The sequence below is a fragment of the Molossus molossus genome, unplaced genomic scaffold (assembly GCF_014108415.1).
Source record: "Molossus molossus isolate mMolMol1 unplaced genomic scaffold, mMolMol1.p scaffold_m16_p_13, whole genome shotgun sequence".
NCBI classification, from domain to species: Eukaryota; Metazoa; Chordata; class Mammalia; order Chiroptera; family Molossidae; genus Molossus; species Molossus molossus.
In genome coordinates, this window is record NW_023425348.1 from 81,514,709 (window position 1) to 81,534,861 (window position 20,153).

General features: G+C 52.2%; 1 protein-coding gene across 1 annotated transcript; it reads right to left on the reverse strand.

Moving 5' to 3' along the window:
- Positions 1–10,186: 10,186 nt before the first annotated feature.
- On the reverse strand, positions 10,187–12,658 carry CHST1 (carbohydrate sulfotransferase 1). Its single transcript, XM_036259732.1, has 2 exons — positions 12,600–12,658; positions 10,187–11,476 (listed from the first exon to the last, which is right to left on the reverse strand). Exon 2 carries the CDS (start codon positions 11,432–11,434, stop codon positions 10,199–10,201), a length of 1,236 nt encoding a protein of 411 aa, XP_036115625.1. The 5' UTR covers positions 11,435–11,476; positions 12,600–12,658; the 3' UTR covers positions 10,187–10,198.
- Positions 12,659–20,153: the final 7,495 nt, after the last annotated feature.

Here is a 20,153-nt window from a genome sequence, read left to right on the forward strand (position 1 = left end):
AAAAAATTGATTTTTTTTTTTAAAAGAGAGAAAGGAGGGAGGAAGGGAAGAAAAAGAAAGACTGTTTTCAGGTATTGAAAAATAAACAGCACAGGACTGTACCCTGAAAGAAGAGAAACAAATGAGATGAGCCCTATGACTGTCCCAGCTAACTGCCTGGAGACAGTTTCTAGACTGCGTGCAGGGACAAATAATGCAAACAGAATGCAGTGGTCTCACTGAGTTAAGTAGATGGACATCAGAGTTTAGGGGAAATCAGTGTGGCTAAAATGTGTGAGGCAGGTTACCAGAGAAATGGTACATGCACAGAGAGATAAACTGGGGAAGGGGGAAGAAATCTGAAAAGGGGTCCTTGTGAGTCTTTGGCTGAGTACTGATCTACACATGTATAGGGTGAAATTCTACGATGTCAGGGGTCAGGAAAGGACCATTGGAAATCAGTAGCAGATGAAACAAGTCCAAGAGTCCACACAGAGAAGGGAATCGTTCATGTTTCCACCATCCAGAGTGGTAACACCTCCTAATACATGGGGCATTGGATAGAGTCTTTACAAGAGTCACAATTTAGTAGTGGCACTAAAGTAGCTCTGTTTTGGACTCATCATTTAAAAAAAAACAAACTTAAAATTTGTAAGGATCATAAGGACCCCAAGTAACTTAAGTGTATGCTAGAACAAATTCCAATACTCTATAAAGGAATCCAACAAAATCCATTATTCAACAATAGAAAATGCATAATGTCCATATGGCAGTTTATTGCTTCTTAGCTCTAAATGCACCCTTTTTTATCCTGCTTTGAGACACTAGATCCAGACCCTGAACATTGGTGCCATGTTAGATTTTATCTTTAAAGTATGCTGAGGCAGATGGAGAGGTGTTACTGCAAGGCTATTGCAAAAAGTTTCTCTTCCTGGTTCTGTTGTATTTAATCTCCACAGCTGTCAATGGTGTTTAGGAGGCCCAGTGGCACTCATTCTCCAACAAGTTCTCTAGAAACCCAATAGACCACTTCCTGGACCACCTCTGGTCCACTGGCACTCTAGCTTATGGGCTATTTGACAGGTAAATTCTGTAGACCAGCTACTACCCATCTATACCCTCTACTGAGTTTTTAAACCATCTAGTGGACTGCTCTGGAAATCTCTGGCCCATACCCTCTGGCAAGTTTCTTCTCCAGTAGCTGGCTATGTGTTCATATAGCAGTCACACCCTCTGCAACAAGGTCTGAATCTAAGCAGGGGTGGGGGTAGGAATGCTTCTTACAAGTTTTTAATTCCTTCCTTGTCTTCTCTCCCTCAGCCCTAGAGGAAGTAGGGCTTCCTGCATTTGTTATTCCTGTATTCCTTAGAGTCTTCCATTACCCTGTTTAGTAGTTAACCACATTTTACTAGCTAATAATTATTTATATCAATTTGTCCCTGTTCAAATTACCGATGTAATTTCTGTCTTTGCCCCGCCCTTAACTGATACATCCAGCATTCAGTAAAAAATTACTAGGCATCCAAAAAAGCAGATAAATAAGACTCATAACCAGGAGGAAAAGAAATCACATTATATGATGTATACAAAATCCTAGAAAAGGTAAAATTGTAGTGGAAGACAGTTCAATGGTTGCCAATGGCTAGGTCAGGGAAAGAGATTGCAAGAGGACACAGGCACCTTTGGTTAATAGTGAGATTTTATATCTTGATTGTGATGGTGGTTATATAGTTACATACATTTATCAAAACCTATCAAACAGTTTTCTTAAAATGAATGATGTTTATTGTGTGTAATTTATGACCTAATAAAGTTGGTTATTTAGGAAAGAAACACAAAAGACCACATATAATGTTTTAGTTTTTAAAATGCACCACCACAACACAGAAATTTAAAGAAGGTGAATGGAATTAAAAGTATTAAGGTATTAAGTATGTTTTTCAAGAGAAGGATAAAGATATTGATTAACTTTGGATAAAGTTAAGACTTGGATAAACTGAGAAAGGAATTTGTTATTTCTGAGTTGACCACTAACGGTTTAGAAACAGATGTGTCATTTTCTAATCAGTGATGGGAAGATATAATAGACAAAATACTGAATCAAAAGTAAGGTAAAACCCTGGTTGGTGTGGCTCAGTTGGTTGGGCACCAAAAGGTTGCTGATTTGATTCCAAATCAGGGCACATGCCCAGGTTGCTGGCTCAGTCCCTGGTGGGACATGTGCAGGAGGAGGCTGATCAATGTTATGCTTTCACATCAATGTTTCTCTCTCTCTCTCCCTTCCTCTCTCTAATATAAATTTGAAATCTTTTTTTAAGTGGGGTACAAAAGAGAGTATAATGGGTGAGACACATAAGAAACACAAAATAAGATGATAGCTATAAATTTAAATAATCAGTACTCACAAGGCATTTTTATGGGCTAAAAGATGGAAAAATAAATTCACAGGAATTTTACCCAAGAAGGCTGGTATTGCTATATTGATATTAGACAAAATGAACTTTATTTATTTTATAAGTATGTTTTTATTGATTTTATAGAGAGAGAGGAAGGAAGAGAGAGATAGAAATAGCAATGTAAGAGAAAAAGATTTGACTGCCTCCTGCAAGCCCCCTGCAGGAGATCAGGCCCACAACCCGGGCATGTTCCCCACTGGGAATCAAACCTGGGACCTCTCAGTCCATGGGAGGTCACTCAGTCTACTGAGCCACACCAGCTGGGTGACAAAATGAACTTTAAAGGGACAGTATTACAAAGGTAAACAGAAATGCTTTGTAATGACAAAAAAATTCAGGTCATGAATTGAAATACGTAACAATTTTAGAACTGTATGCACCTAAAAACATAGTCTCAAAATCAAAAGCAAAAAAAAAAAAAAGTGACAGAACTACATGGGGAAATAGATAAATCAATCTATTCACAATCCTAGTGTGAAGTCTTTAACACACCTTCCTCAGTAATCAGTAGAATAAACAGATTTTTTTTCTCAAGACAGGAAAGATATTTGGCTAATATGTTCAGTTTGCCAGGATGGACTATGTAGCTCACCACACCGATGACTGCAGGAGACACATTCTTTTCCATCGTTGTCCCCTGGCTTTAGCTGAGACACTGAGGCTCAGGGAAGAGTCCTGACTTATCCAGCAAGACGCAGTGGAACAAGGTCTCAAGGTGAGTCTTCTGTTTTCTAAATTACTAATTGTCTTCCCTTCCTGGATGGCTCTAAATGCCTCCGGCTCCCCTCCAGTACAAACACCTTTGTCCCAAAGCCACATCCTGCTTCCCAAAGCCAGCCCAGCGACAGGGTGACATTGTTGAAAGCTGAGGTGTTACCAAGGAAGGAAGAAAGCAGGAAGCAGTGCTGGAAAAGGCATTGTTGCCTGTGGCCCAGATGCGACAATCTGCCAGAGGAGGAAGTCTCCAGCAGCTGGGTGTAGTTGGCTGGTTGTTCCCAGACCCACTCCAGGGAGCTGGAAGATTCAGGCTTAAGAAAATCCAACATCCTTCATCACTGGAGGCAGTGGCTTCCCTGGCCCCATGCTAAAAATGGTCTTTTGTGAATGGAAAAGGAACACAGATGCGGGTGCCTTAAAGGGGGTAGAAAGGCCCAGTCCATCTGACCTAGACACGGTGGCTGAGCAGCTGGCTTGGAGCCCAGGAAACCACTTCCCCGGGAAGTTAGACAATCCTGATAATGTGGATAGAAGACAGCAGGTCAACTCAGCCAACTTCTTCTCTTCCGAGGTGCATGGAGCCTACAGGTACCGAACTGTGGGTAGGCCGGTTTGCCCCTACGTTAACCGGCCATCCTGTGGGCAACCCCCCACTCTCTCCCTCTAGTTAGCTCTCGGTCCTAGGCCTTGGCTGACAAGGGCTCTGTGCCATTTTATTCAGATGTAATTTTGTGCATTGGTAGCAGTTCAGATTAGAAGAGTTCACACACACACACACACACACACACACAGTGCATTTATTCAACAAATGTTCAGTGAACAGCTATCATAACCCAGGCACCTGGTGGCCAGGAACTGTGGGCAAAATGGTGATGATGATAATATAACGACCAGCATGTACTGAGCACTGCGGAAGTGCCAAGCCCGGTGAGCCTTACGCAGTCCTCAGGGTGGCTCTCTGAGACAGGTGTGATCATGATTATCTCCATATGGATAAGCACAAGCAGGCTCAGAGAGGATGAATGAAGCACCCAAAGTCATGCAGCAAGTAACTGCAAAGATGGGACTGGAACCTAGAACCATGCTTTTTACCACAAAGCTTCCGAGACCTGACTGCAACCACAAGTCAGCAGGTGGCAACTCCCTAAAGCAGAAAATGCAGCTGGAGGGAGGCAGGCAGGGGAGGCAGATCCAAGCGGTAGATGAAGCATTTGTGGGCTCTGTGAAGCCCTGGTCACTGCTCTGGATGTGTCCTGGGCAGGAAGGCTGTGTCCCAGGCCAGCCAGAACATCAACTTGGGCATCTTTTTCCCAACTGCTCCTGCACACGCACACAAAGCCCCTCCCGTGACCACGCAGCCCATGGCTGCAGCTCTGTGAGCCCAGCCTCAGACCTGCCTGAGAGGACTTTCCAGCCTGTTCTCCAGCCTTCAGAAAACAGAAGCGTGTGTGTTTTCTCAGTGGGTCTGTGAAGGTGCTTCTCCCACATCCTTCCCTTCCCAACAGGGAAAGGCATTCCATCAGGGAGAATAGCTTCTCCCAGGGACAGGATGAGCCAGGACGGGCAGGTTCCTCTCGACAATACCCTCAGGAAGGTAGAAAGCGAGTCCAGCAGCTTCCCAGAGCCCCAGGGAAGTGGGGCCAGGAGGCTGGAGTGTCTGCTGTTGGCACGGAATGAGCAGGTGGGAACACACAAACAGAGGAAGCCTGTGATGAGAAGAATTGACAGGACATGGCCCCCAGAGCCAGGGGGTGAGAGGGGCCGTGAGTGTGGGGACAAGACCAGGAAGTTACTTCTTAAGATCTAAGATATGAAGGTGCTGCACACAGAAGAGGCGGGGGCAGGGCCAGTCCTGCCTACGTGGGGCTCTGACCGCCACTTCCTGGCAAGCACAAATGCCCTGGACCAGCAGGAAACAGCGCTCTAGAGGTGTGACATAGGAGGGGGGAGCGCGCTGTGTAAACTGTGGACTTCTCTACAGGTGTTGTTTGCTCTCATTCTCCTGGGTGTTTGCTTTGGAAACGGTAACAAGTGGTAAGGCAGGTGCAACAAAGAAACAGAGAGCCAATGTGGAGGCCTGGAATTAGAAAGGATTGTTGACTATGGGGATGGAGAGGGGTGGATGTGGATTCTAGGAACAAAATTCAGCTCAAATCCCACCCCCACCCCTCCCCATACCCTGTGGGAAACAGCCTGGGAGACATTAGCTGCCTCCGGTCTCATTTAGATCGCTACAGACCTTGCCCATCCCTTAGGGAAGGCCTGGAACAAAGCAAGTTATTTTATCAAGTGGGGAGCACCTGTTTTATTCATTCTTTTATTCATTCAACCAGTGTTTATTGGATGTCTATTGTGTGCCAGGTCCTGTAATAAAAAGTGTGATTATAACTGTGGTAAGCACCATAAAAGAGATGAACACGGTGCCAGGAGGGCCTATAATCGGGATATGTAAGATATATAATCAATTATATAAGAACCTATCATCAGGATACCAGAACTGGTAACACTGAGGGGGAGTTGATAATGAGGCTGAGCTCCAAAGGATGAGCGGATATTTAACTAGGTAAAGGGGGACAGGAGTAACCCAGGCATAAGGAATGGTCTGTTGCAAAGACCCTGTAAAGAGACAGAGAATAGCTCGTGTATTGGTTAGCTTTTACTGCATAACAAGTTACTCCAAAACTTAGTGGCTAAAAACAGCAACCACTTTTTTTTTTATCCTCACCCGAGGACATTTTTTCATTTTTTTTGTTCAGATAGAGTGGGAGGAAGAGAGAGAGAGAGAGAGAAACATCGAAGTGAAAGGGACACATCGAGTGGCTGCCACCCACACGACCAACCAGGGCCGGAGACAAACTGCAACCGAGGTACATGACCTTAGCGGGAACTGAACCAGGGTCGGGACCACAGGCCGACACTCTAACTGCTGAGCCAAACCGGCCAGGGCGCAACCACTTTTTTTAACCCACAATTTTGTGGACCAGAAGTCCGGCTGGGTTCAGCCAGGGGGTTCCGACAATCTAGGTAACGTCGTGGCTGATGCTGGCGGAGGCTCCCTTGTGCGTCTGTGTTCACTGGCTGACCACGGGTGGGGCTCTGTGGTTCTTCACCTCACGGCCTGTCCTTCCCCAGCAAGCCACCCTGGCTTCCTCCCCGTGGCAGTAACGGCTTCCACGATGCAGCCAAAAATGACAACTTCCGCCCTGGCCTGTTTGGCTCAGCGGTTAGACCGTCGGCCTGTGGTCCGGAGAGACCCGGGTTCGGTTCCCACTAAGGGCACGTACCTAGGTTGCAGTTTGTCCCCGGCCCTGGTTGGGTCGTGTGGGTGGCGACCACTCGATGTGTCCCTTTCACGTCGATGTTTCTCTCTCCCTCTCTCCCTCCCACTCTATCTGAACAAAATATCAAAAAATGTCCTCGGTGAGGATAAAAAAAAAAAGAGAACTTCCGAAGCTCAGTCACTTTCCACGGCTCTGCATCCACCCCACTTGCTCTCTTCCCGTTGCCCAATGCAAGGCACATGGCTAAACCCAGAGTCAAGTGGGACCAAACTGGGGGCTATAACTGCAATAATCTCTCAGTGTGTTCAAGAAGTTGAAGGGGGGAAACTAAAGAGGGAAGAGTAAAGGGGAACACGGCGCAGGTAAAACCGGAGGGGGTGAGAGCCGGACGCGCAGGGCCTCCAAGAGCACACTGAGCGTCCGGTCTTTCCCCTAACAGCAGGCAAGGCCTCTGGTTTCAGATCCCCCGTCTTGTGGGTTTGGTCAGCATAAATAAAGCCCGCGAAGGCTGGACTGCCCTGGGTGAACTAGTGAAATCGATGTTCTAAGATTCAGAAGCTGAGGGCAGGATGTGGGCATGGTTCACCCCACACATCCTTGCCGCAGCCCACACAGATGTAAATGCCCCATGCCTCCCCACCCTGTCCTTGGCACCTGCTTGTTCCTCTGGGGAAAATCTTCTCTTGCCCTAATAGGGCCAGTTTCTGCCTCCCAAGACTCAGCTCCGGCCCCACCACCTCAGAGAAACCCTCCCTGACTTCTCTAAGCCCCAAGACAAGGGACGCATCAAATAATACCATGAAGCCTAGGAATTAAGCCTGCAACTCATTATAGTAGCCTGTGGTTTCTAAAACCAAGTTGGTGAGAGGCCCAGCCCTGCCTGTGTGGCACATACACCTGTGGGCACAGTGCTTTGCCCAAGCTGTAACATTCTTTTTTTTTTTTTAAATCCTCACCCGAGGACATTTTTTGATATTTTGTTCAGATAGAGTGGGAGGGAGAGAGGGAGAGAGAAACATCGACGTGAAAGGGACACATCAAGTGGTCGCCACCCACACGACCCAACCAGGGCCGGGGACAAACTGCAACCGAGGTACGTGCCCTTAGCGGGAACCGAACCCGGGTCTCTCTAGACCGCAGGCCGACGCTCTAACCGCTGAGCCAAACCGGCCAGGGCACATTCTTTTTATGTTTTACCCCACTGGACTATCTTTCCTGAAGGAGTGCCCATAACCCTAGGACTCACACATAGGAGACAGGAATGAATGAACGAACGAATGAATGAATGAATGAATGAACAAATGATTCCATCACTAAATAGGACTTCCCTCTGAAAGCCCCAGCCAGCTTATTAAAGTCTTCTGTCATGCCACTTGAGGGGGGTGTCTTTCCAACTAGGCCAGGGGGTCCAGTGTCTCCCAGTTTCAACATAAAGCCCCCACCCACAGGAGAGAAGCCCCTGGCTCTGGAACAGTCCACGGCGGGGCAGTGGGGAGTGAAGAGAAGGGGGCTCCTTGGGAGACGAGTGCTGCAACCCCATCTACTGTGACAGGGAGAGACCAGCCTGCGGTGGCCTCCCCTGCAGCAGGTCTTCCCTGGGTGCGGGAACAGCTGGCCAGGGCCCTGAGGGAGGCGCTCACACCAGGAAGCCATGAACTGGAGAAGCAGCCCCTGGGAACCAGGGGCTAAGAAGTGGGTCCCAAAAGCTCCAGGCCCTGCCCACCAGTCTTAATGGAGACTTTTCCATACCATCCTGGTCTTGAAACACGAGGGTTTAAACCATACTGTCTCCCTTTACAGAAAAGAAAACGGAAGCCCAGAGAGATAGGCATTTGACCCATTGGCCACTTTAATAGTCATGACCATCTAGAGAAAAGACAACATTTCCCTGCTTTCTTTGCAGCTAAATGTGCCATGACCAGGTTCTAGCCAATGAGTCATGACTGGAAGTAAAGTCTATAACTTTGGGGTTTTGCTCACAAAAGACAAAGGTGTGCCTCGTTTTTCTCCTCCCCACTACCTGGTGAGCCTTCTTGGACCCCAGAACCAAGGGCAACACCTGAGAACAGTGGAGCAGCAATAACGTGGAAAGAACCAGGATCCCTGGTATCTGGCCACACGATCTGGAAGCCACCATATCAGCCCTGACAACGCATGCCTCATGCACTGCTAAGTGAGAAGGAAATAGAATCGCCTATCTTGATTAAGCTACTATTATCTAAGGTGTTTGCTATAGCAGCTGAATCTGTATCCTCCTGACTCATATAATACAGCCCAGGACCAAGTTTCCTCAGGAAGCCCTGGACCACTCGGGCTGCCTAATGCCAGGCACTGTTATTGTCCCAGAACATCAGAGCTGTGATCTCCACCCCAGGAACCAGCTGTGTTCTTGGAATAAAAGTTGGGGAAGCTGCTTGGAGGAAGCTGCTGCATTGCCAAGGATGGGAAGGAAAATGCACACATTTGCTATTCCACCAGTCACCTGCACTGGCTGGGAAAATACTGAAATATTGAGGCCAGGTGATAAGCAGCCACTGCCCTGACCCATCCCTCGAATGTTCCCCCTCCCCGGCTATCTTTGCCCCAGACCCAGCAATTAGAGTAATACCTGGCACAGGAAGGGGTCACCAGGACCTCTTCCTGACCCCTGGACATACCACTTGTTAAACGTTTTGAACATCAACCCTGGCTATAATAAGGTCTGGTCTCCACTGACTGGAAATGAAACCCTGAAATCAGTGTGGAGGGTGATGAGGATAACGTGAGATCTGAAAGCCAGAGGCTGGTCATTGAATACTCACCTCCACCTCCTTCTCTCCTCCCAAAGACAGAAACACCCAGACCCCACCGAGGCGTGCCCTCACCCATGCAGAATATCCACAACCACACCCAGATATTATTGCACTTTTTTATTTACAGAAAACACAGATAAAGCATTTCAATATTCATTTAGCAAACTGATCCACTCTTTTTTTTTTCTTTTTTCTTTTTTTTTGGCACAAAGAAATATCACAGATGGACCCCAAGATCAATCAGAAACCCATGAGATTTATCAGCCATCACTGGTCCAGGGGCAGCCACAAGACTCAGACAGACAGACAGACAGCATCGCCACAGTCTGGAAAAAATAAACAAGGTCCACATTCACCTCACAGTAAAAACCTGCTCACCGACAGGCAAGGGTGGGCAGGAGGGGGCAGTTCCTATGCTCCAAAGTGGGCAGTGGGCATTGGGGGCAGGAAGCGGGATGAGAAGGATAGACACCATTCATAAATTAGAGAGAGGTGGCCTTCTTGTTTTTAACCTCTTACCTTGTAGAAGACAGTGCAAAAACTACCATGCCCTGACCACTGGTCCATTCAAAAGCTCTAGAAGTTGTGTGGGTTGGGGTTTCTCTCCTTGTGGGTGCCTGTGTGTGTGTGTGTGTGTGTGCACGTGTGCACGTATGAGAATGTGTGAGTGTGGTGCTTGTAAACATTGTCACCATCCACACAGAGACCCAACATCCGTGTGTCTGAATGGGGTGGGGTGGGGGCTGTACCCCACTTCACTCCCCCTCTGCCCCAGTGATTCCTGTCCAAGACATAGTGCAAATTTCAGAGACAAAAGAGGCAGAAGGAAGTGGAGGGGGAAGGGAGGTGTGGGCAGAGGGCAGGAAGGACACAAAGACAAGGTGGAGGGGGGGTAATAAGGCAACAGTTAAAAACGGTCCATTTTATCAAAACCGACACCATGTGCCCCTCACCCCCACCCACAGAGCCCCTGTCACAAGAAAGGGCGGAAGTCCCGCTCCTCCACCAGACTGATGGAGGGGTTCTTGAGCTCCTCCTCCGAGGTGGCCACCTTGTAGCCCAGCTGCGCCAGCACCCTCTGACAGGCGTTCTGGGCAAAGGCCACAATGTCATAGGAGAGACGGAAGCGCCACTTCTCGGCGGTGGCGGCCGAGTTGCGCACGGTGCCGTATTTGTGCTTGCCCAAGGTCGGGTCGCCCTGCGTGTTGTTCTGGATCCAGCGGGCCACGTGGCCATCCAGGGGGATGCCCAAGAACCCGTAGATCTCCTCGGTCTTCTTCATGGGGTTCCTGGCCAGGTCCTCGTAGCGCACCAGCATGTACTTGCCTTTGAGCCACGGCGGCCGCATGAGGCCGGTGGACACGGAGTTGGAGAAGTCCTCGCACACCGTGGTCAGCTGCGTCACGTCCAGGTTGTAGGGTTTCCTCCCGGTGCCGTACCAGAGCCGCCAGAGCCGGTAGGTGTCGCGGAAGGTCTCGCTGCGCGAAGCCAGGATGCCCCGCGGGTCTCGGACCAGCTGGATGACCTTGAGGTTTAGCCGGGGGTCCTCCACCAGGGCCCGCAGGTCGTTGACCTCGGGCACCCGCACCGTCTTGATGGCCACGTGGCTGCGCTCGCGGCAGGCCTCGGCGGCCACGGTCAAGTTCAGCAGGCCGCACTTGCGCACGCAGTCCCCCTCCTCCAGCACCGGGTCGGCGGAGCCGGGCGGGTCGCACACAGGCCGGGAGCACAGCACCCGGCTGGCCCCGCGCCGGAAGATCCTGTCCGTGGTGTGGTTGACGGGCGGCGGCTTGATGTAGTTCTCCAGGAAGTGGAGGTCACAGTCGTAGAGGCTCCTCAGCAGGTCCCGGCTGGCGCCCAGCATGACCCGCCGATCCGCGGGGCTCTTGCCCTGGGTGAAGCGGGGGATGAGCGTGTTCTGGACGTGGTAGAGCGGCTCGAACAGGTAGAAGACGTCCAGGTGCTGGTTGAAGAGCTGGCCCACGAAGGAGGAGCCGCTGCGCGTGGTGGCCAGGATGAGGACGTGGGTCTTGCGGGACAGGTTGTAGGTGAAGGTGGGGCCCTCTTCGCACAGGCGCTCGGCCAGCCCCGCCTCGGCCAGCCCCGGGCAGGTGTGGAAGGACTTGGCAGTGAAGGTGCGGATGGCCGTGTACTGGATGGCGATGGAGGCCAGGGCAAGGAGGAGGACGGCCTTCCAGGAACATTGCATGGCTGGGCACCTTCATGGGGCTGTTTCTCTACCTTTCGAGGTCTGCGGGCAAAGGCGGGCAGCGGTCAGGGGGCAGCCAGGCTTGGGTGTCCCACAGGGAAGAAGAGCTGGTCTCCGGGGGGTCCAGGGAAGAACCCTGGCTCCCCGCCCTGTGCTCACTCAGGGCCTGAGTAGCTTCTAGTCTACACTTCACCTTTCCTGGGGGGGGGGGGGGGCTGCTGGGGGCTGAACAAACCGATTCCCTGTGCCCTCTTCTGCGGGGTTTCACCTACGGAAAGCCGCAGGGGCTTTCCAGCAGGAGCTCTGGGCTCCGTAGGGCCCTCCTGGGCAAGAAACTAACTCCCCCAACTCCCACATATAAGGGTTCCTGCCTCCAGCCATTCCCCTACCACTGCAGGTCACCCCTGCTGGCATCTCCTGGGCCACCTGCATCTCCGTCCACCCTCACGAACTGACCCATGCAGTCATCTTTCCTCCATCCCCTGTTCACCCCCAGGAGGAAGAAGAGGCCATGGCAGATGTCTCTTCCCTCCCCAAACCCCATGCCAAAAGAACCCTGGCACTCTGAGTTGCCCGCTGGGCCAGGAAAAGTGGACAACTGTGTGAAGCACCACCATCCCCTGACTTATGGGTGCAGGTGACCAGTTTGCTCTGGATGAGGACTCCTGGGGCCCCTGGGGTCTCTAAGAGTCACCTGGCCCAGAGCACAGACAAGTCCAGGGGCTGCTGAGAAGCGTCCTTCCCAGGCCCCAGTGTGCTCCTAGGTTTGCTCCCAGCCACAGGGGGAAGAGGTCCAGGCCATGGGGCGCATGACCCCCACTGACAGCCGAGAGAACTGGCCCCTCCACCTCCGCCAGTCCTCAGGGCATCCACCTTAGGCCCTCAGCGTCTTCTGTTCACACAGTGAGCTCGGTGACCCACCCGTAACCCAGCAATGGCCCCAGAGAACCAGGCAGGACAGAGAAGAGGAGAGAGTAGAACAGAGGGAGCACCTCAAGCAAAGCGTGTGGGATTAGGAGGGGCCCAGAGAGCTGTGAAAGCGAAGGGTGTGCCCAGGGCCCAGGGCAGAGCCAACCCGAACATCTGAAAGTCCCTCAGGAGAGGCTAGTTTAGCCACCAGACCCGGGGGGAGGGCTGGAGCGAGCAGGGAGGGATCACCACTCACCAAAGAGGGCTGCTCCGAGCTGGGGAGTCCACAGCTGCCAAGTCTCCTGTGTAGCACCCCTGTGGCCAGCAGACTGTGGAGACAGGGAGAGGAGGGGTTCTGAAAATGGAGCCGGGCTCCTAGCACCTCCCTTCCCACCCCTGCTCTCCTATGCCCTGGGCTCTGCTGATTGCCCTCCAGGGCCGGGTGATGACAGTCCTATACCTATCACTGAGTCGGGGCTCCAAGTACTCCAGTGTCATCTCCGACCCTTGCATCCAGCCCTCTGGGTCCTGGGCTACGTAACACCCCCTCCGCTCACTTCCCTCACCTACCCACCCATGCCCTCCTAACAAGCCACAGTCCCTCTGCTCATACCAGAACCCACTGGGCAGAAAGCTGGCAAGCCTGCACCCCCTGCTGACCAAGAGTTGGGACCCCACATGAGCAAACACCCCAGGGAGCCCACACACACACACTCACCACCCAATGGAGCTGCAAAGAAATCCACTGGCCACAAACACCCCAGGCCTAGCTGGCTCTGTTCATTCAGCTCTCGTGACCAGAGCGACCCAGCCAGCCTCAGCACGCGGCCTCCAGCAATGGAACAGAGTGGCAAAGTCCAAGTTATCCCCAAAATTGGGCCAGTGCACAACCCCAGTTGGTTCTGCATGTTAAATCAATAAAACAGCCTGACCTTTCAAAATTCGACTTGTTCAGTGACGATCCAGGAGAGGTTTAGTGGAAATCAACAAGGGCAGGGGGCCTCACCTCACACCTCCAGACGCTGAGGCCTGCAGGAAGGGAGCTGGGGAGGGAGGTTCTTCCAGCCACGCCCGAGAGAAAGGCTACCTGAAACTCAAAGCAAAAGTGGGCCAGGGAGCACTCCTGACCTTCACGCTCTCCACGGATTCGAAGTTAAACACCGAGATCATTGCATCATTGTGCTTCGCACCCATTGAGTACAGCCTACGTGCTAAGCCCTCACCTGGGAGAACTTCAGTGTAAGTTCCATTGCAGGGGCAAGAAAGCTGAGGCACAGAGGTGGAGCAGCCTGCCTGGGCTCACAGGCCTGGGTAACCACATCTAGCAGGTTCCCCAGAGCCCACACTCTTTTCCCTCCAAGGAGATTTGACTTTGTCCCTCCAGCTTACATGTATTTGGCCTTCAAACATGCATTCAATGAATGTCCCCAGCCCATTTGTAATCGGCATGCGAGGGACAGCGCATTAGAAGGGGGCAGACAGATGATTTTCGAGACCCAGAACACGTTCCTTCCCTTTGCTGCCTGGTCTTGTCCAACTGGCTCGTGGCTGAGGGGCTGAACTCGTGTGCCTTGTGAATAGTCTCCCCGCATTATGCTATTTGGTATGATTTCTTTGGACATGGGGCAAAGGGGTCCTCATTTCCCAAACCTGCAGCAATGTCTGGCTGTGCTTACCCAACTCTCAACACCACATTTTTCCTTACAACCCCTTGTGAGAGGTCAGGGTCCCCGCTCCCATTGTTCAGATAGAAAAAGCGAGCCTCAAAGACTAAGCATACATGTACAAGCAAATAAGAAGTAGCAGAGACTCAAATCCCTCTGGGTCAGACTCTCACCATCTCACAGTGCTCTGGCCCCTTCACCACCAGCCTGAAGTGGGGCTGGGGCAGTCTGCTTGCCATGAGGAGGGGACACAGGCTGGGCGGAGATGGCTACAGGCCAGCTGAGGCTCAGGGGCCCAGGAGTCCTGTTTGAAGTACGAAACTCCACTTAGTACCTCTAGGGAGCAGTACCACCTCACCAGGTGGCAGTAAATAGGGGAAGGGCACAATCTAGGTTCTTGGGAACCTCCAATGTGCAGAGACAAAAAACACAACCCTGCCTACACTCCACCCGACCCCTCCCTGACCCCAGGGCAGCTGAGGATGCTGGGTTGGATGAGGTATCCAGAGAGAACAGCCTCTGCCTTACGTTTCACTACCCTGCAAAGTGCTGCCCAGGCCTGCCCCAGTACCCCAAGACAAACACGAACACCTCTAAAGAACAGGTAGGGAATGCCATCAATAATAGTGCTAGGTCATGTTTTAGAGCCTATTCTTTAGTTGCAATGCCATTTCATTCCTTTGTATTTATTCACAACATCTGTCAGCCGCTCAGCATGAGACAGGCACTGTGGGTAAAATAACACAAAGGGCGGTGAGCACTTACTGGGCCTTCACGATGTTTCTCCCGGGCAAATGCTCCCTTCACAGGCAGCAGCTCATCTCGCCCTCATGCCAACTGAAAGACTGATGCTGTAATATCCCCATCTTACAGGTAAGGAAACTGAGTCTCTGAGAGGTTAGATCAATTTCCCAAGTTCACATCTCTAGCAAGCGGGAGAGCCAGGATTCCAGCCTGAGCACTGTGCTCTGGAGCCCACGCTCTAATCCTCCTCCCTAATCCCTATTCCACTCACGTCCCAGCCCCTTTGGTCCTCACCAACACAGGAAATCAGGAGTAACCGAAGCAGCTCGATGTTATAAATGTCTAAGAATGTGGGACTAGGATTGATAAGGTGCAGCTTGGGTACCAAGGAGGGGAACATGTTCAAAGGCCCCATTGCCCACCATCCCCTGCCCCTTGGAAGGGCAAAGCCGGGCCATGGGAACAGGAGGATGGAGGAAACCTGGTCCTCCTAGAAATGTCCCCACTGTCCTGCCAGCCTGGCAGAGCAGGGCCCAGGGCTGGCCAACTCTTCTTGGTATGCTAGAGGCATGTGTCCTGAAAACCAAAGGCCCTGGCACTAGGTCCCATTGTCCCCAGGAAAGCCTTGATCACTACAAGGGACTCCTCAATGCCCTTGACCTCGAAGCCAAACTGAGCCCCAGGTTCCCTCCCTGAGCTTCTAGCAGCCCTGACATGGCCTCCCTCTACCTCTGGTGAGTCGAAATCCCAGCAAATCATAGACCTAGAATCTGTAACTTGTATTGGAAGGCAGGAGAGTTGGTGAACTCCCACTCCCAACAGAAAGCTCAGATTTCAGTGCCAGCCACCTTAATATTAGGGCACAGGTCACCACATGGTGGGGGGAGGGTGGAAAATGCCTCTACATGGGAGAACTATAATTCAGAGCTAAGAGCTCAAGCCATGGAACCATGCCCACTTAGATGTCACTTAGCAGGTGTGTGGACCTGGGTGGCTCACTGTCTCTGAGCCTCAGTTTCCCCATCTGTAAAGTGGGCATAATCATAGAATCGAAGAACTTAAAGCATTTAGTCAATGCCAGGCAGAGAATATGGCACAGCCTCTTGCTTGGGACATGGCCAGATTTCTTAATCTCTCTTGGCCTCTGTTTTCTCACCTGCAAAATGGAGATAATTTTAACAAGACTGTTGTGAGGACGAATTCATTAACAGTGCCTTGCATAGAGTAAGCACTCAGTGAATGTAACTTACTATTATTATCATTAAACGTACTATTTGCTTTTTGTCTTAGGAAACGCCTCAGCACAAATCATCACTAACTCTGGCACGCACACTCCCTAGCCGCTGTGCCCAGATCTCTGCCAGGCAGGCCTCTGCCCACTGCCCCTTCCTTCCCTGGCTCCTTTCCCAGGGGCTCCTTTCTCATTCTGAGCTACCGCAGTGGCTCTCCTGCTGCCCTCTAGTGGCCATCTAGTGTAGTGCAGCCTCTTAGCCCGGCGTCGGCTGTGTTCAGAATTCCTGGCTGGTTGGCTGCAGCTTAATGTGAGGATGCAGTCAACGGGAGGTGATGCTGCAGGATGCAGTGAGGTGTGATGATTACACGCCCACCCTCGCTGTGGCCTCTGCTCTGTGCACCTCCTCTTCCTTATCCACACACCAAATCGCAAGCAGCAACAGGCAGCCAAACCTCCTCCCAAGAGGCTCTCCTCCCTGGTCTCATTCTGCTCCGGCAGGGGAAGGAACGCTGAACTGTCAGGCGGGAACAGCCCACAGCCTCTGCCTTTCCCTGGTTTGGTGATCTTGGACTTACCCCTGGTCTCTCTGTTTCTCGGTTTTTCCATAAATCCAGCAACTCTAAGGGCCGCCCAGGTCTGACCTGAGAGGGGGTTGGATGATCCCAGGAAGGCCCCATACTCCTCTCTCAGAGTCAGGGCCACTCTTGCTAGAGGCAGGGGACCCTTCTTGGGGAGTGGGAAGGCCCCCCCTCCCGTCATCTTCCAGGGCGGGGCAGCTCTGCTCCCCTCCCCACACCAACCTGATCCACAGCTGTCCCACCGGGGCCCAGAAACCAGAGGCTCTGCCCTCCGCTGTGTCAGCGCCGCCCTGCCCCCAACCTCCTTCCTCCCCCTCCATGAAACCCCATGCAACCCAGAGCTGTGACTGCCTTTTCTGGGCCACGAACCCCTTTCAGAGATAATCCCTCCTCCCAGAAAGATCCATTTGTGCCCACAGTTGTACACACACAACTGAAGAGGTTAAACCTCTAGGGAAAAGAAGGGTCACCCATGGGTGGGCTTTAGGAGGTCCAGAAACCTCCTAGAGTCTACTCGTAGCACTCTCCCAACCCCAGGATTTTCTTTTCAACTAACTCTATCAGAGAACTTTCCACAGACATGACCCAAGATAATTAAGTTTTAAAAGCTAGGACCAGAAAAAACGTGTGCGACCGTGCACTGCCATTTCTGATGTTTGGACAGGGATGAGCGTGTGTTTGTATGTTTGTGTGTGTGCATAAACAACCACCGAAAGAACTTGTGCTGAACCAGTAACTGTAGAAGCCCCGGCAGGGGGCTAGGAGACGGGAGTGCGAGGAAGGCACAGTTTACATTGAGCTTTTTGGTTCAGTTTGAGTTTATTAACTTTTGGGGACAGAGTGAAGCCACCCGTGCAAGAACTGGAGGACTAATGACAGGGTGGGGCCCCAAAAATCAGCACCGGCACCTCACTGTGCCAACTATTCTCTCAGGGCACTGCCAGCAAGCTCTCTCCTCCCCCATTTCCAAGGCACCACTGTCAAAGTTACTACCTTTCCGCCAGAATGGGGCTCTGTCTGCTCAGGCAGGCCACTAAGGACAGCAGTCAGCTGGGGCTGCTGAGACAGGGCAGGAGCTAAAAATGAACGAGACCTCAAAGGGGACCTGGGGCAAGGGGGAGCAGCTGAGGCCTGGGTTGGGGAAATGACTGCCCTCCCAGCTTTTTGCCCTAAAAACAGTTTGTGAAGCTCTAGGAAGGTAGTGAAAGCAAAGAAAAAAATCTGAATATCGTATTTCTAACCAGACTCAGGAGCCAATATGGAGGGACTCCAAGGCTCAGGGGTCCCAGGAACTGGAGCAAGGGGCAGAGGAAACTGGACAGGGAGGGGGAGTTGGCAAACAGGCTTCTGGGATGGAGACTGCAGAAAGGAAACGCTTAATCCCTACGTCTGCAGTAGCCAGCACTGATCCACCATAGACATTTGTTTAATCAAGGCTAAAACAAAAAAAAAAACGGCCAGGTTTTTTCTTCCTAAGGAAAATGAGGCGATGAAATGAGGCAGACGGAAAACAAGGATATGGAAGTTTGAAAGAACTAGGAGTCAGGTCAGTGTACAAGAGCCAAGCCACTTCTGGCCTATACATATAGGTTAGAGCTACCTGGCAGCCAATGGGAAAAGGGAAATATTTCATTTATGTATTTCATAGGATCCATGAGATGAAGGTTAAAGCATCTGCTCAAGAGGTACTCAGCTATTCCCAATACTGAATTCAGCACCAGAATTCTGCTGAGGGATCTCCTAGAGAGCTCTGAGTATGTAATGCTGTCCTCAAGACCCCATACCTAATAAGCCCAAAGACAAGTTTCCTGGGGCTGTGTTCTAGAACACCCTTCAAGGTGGCAGTGTCCTGGTACATAATTCAGCCAATGCAACCTTGCAAGTGAAGCGATCTGATGATGTCGAGACTTAGCCTCGGCATCTGGGTCAGCCCAGGGGGACGAGGGAGGCACCAGTGTGTCTGTCTGGGGTCACGCCCGCTCAACCTGAAGCACAGTGAGGTCTATGGATCTTATCCCCAGAATCTGTACCAACACAAACATGGTGTATATGTACAATCAGCAGAGTCCCTGGGGCCTGCAGCCTATCCACGGGCCCCGGGCAGAACCAGGACCTCGTCCAGTGGGGCCGAGTTCTCACAATCCTGGTTCCAAAGACAAGCACACAGAGAGTGACTGATCCGCTGACTTCATCGGCAACAGAGCTCCCCAGCTGCCTCCTATGAGTTCTTGTGTCCCAGGGCAGGTCACCCCAGTGTCCACATGTGATGACGTCTCGGGACACCCATAGGTGTCTCCAGCCTCCTTGAGAAGCAAGCCACAGGCGTGAAGAGGCAGGCTGGGTGGTGGTTGGACACCGCTGTGGGGGCCAGCCAGGCCTGGATTTGACTCCCACTACTGTTGCTTACAGCTCCGAAGCCTCGACTGAGGCCCCCGCCCTCTACAGGCCTCGGTTGTCCTTATCTATGAAATGAAAGGCATCACAGAACCTTTCAAGTACTGGGGATGTGAGACAGGAAGCTGACGAGTGCCAACAGCTTAGCACAGTGCTGGGCACAGAGCACTACCATGCAGTAGGAATCCTGAGCGCAATTTTAGGGGATACCCTAACCTACAGTCAACAGTGGCCTGGAAATGTTTAAGGAAGTTAAAAGAGATGCCACAGGCCCCCAGCTGATGCTCGCCCGGCCTGGTGCTTGGAGACCCTCGCTCCGGGCTGCAGGGACCGCCGCATGGTGCTGCCCTGGGCCGGCCAGTCAGCAGGATCCCCGCGGCCCGGCCTGAGGAAAGTTCTCCCCAGCAGTGGGGAGAGTGACTGACCTCCTGGCACAAGGCCCCAGTGTGTCCAGCACCCCTTGAGGGAGGGATGAGTCAGAAGGGCCCAGTTCCCTCAGGCCGGTCCTACAGCCAGCCTGGCCTGTGGTAGGCGGAGCCCTTCGGCCCGACACTGGCCACTGGCGGAAGGCCCCGGTTTCCTGTCCTCCCTCCCCTCCCCAGCAGCTCCGGTCACCTGAGGCCCCACCCCCTGAACATGGGCTGGCTCCATCCTCCCACCTTCAAGGATGGAAAACCACCCACAGGAGCTCGAGCACAGGCAGCTGTGGCCAGAGGAGCCGGGAGGGGGGCCATCTGTCCCAGGATCTGAGTCTCCAGTGTCCGAGCCTCCTGCGTAAGGCCAGCTGGGGATGAGGGAGGACTGGGCATGGAGGAGGCTCATCCGACCCTTGGGGCTCTAACACAGGATGGAGGGGGCTACCGGAGTGGATACCCAGAGATGACCAGGGTCCTGGCTCACATCAAGTGGGCCCTGACTGCGGACACCCCTGCCATCTTCCAGGGATCAGGAGCAGTGAGGCCCAGCCAGCGAGGGGGCTCATCCAGGCATGAGTAGCTAGTCTGTGATGGGGCCAGGATTCAAACTCAGCTCTGAGCCCTGGCCCTAACCACAAAGCCCCCAGACCACACCCAAGAACAAGAGCATCGCCCAGCACCTGGAGAGCGAGGGGAGGGGCAGGGAATGCAGAGCCAAGGCGGCTGCCAGGGTCCCAGGACATACTGGAGCCCACCTTGACCTCGGCATTCACCCTAACC

What these genes read in the sequence shown, in the direction of transcription:
- CHST1 (XM_036259732.1), bottom strand. Translation starts at nt 11,434, where the DNA reads ATGCAATGTTCCTGGAAGGCCGTCCTCCTCCTTGCCCTGGCCTCCATC.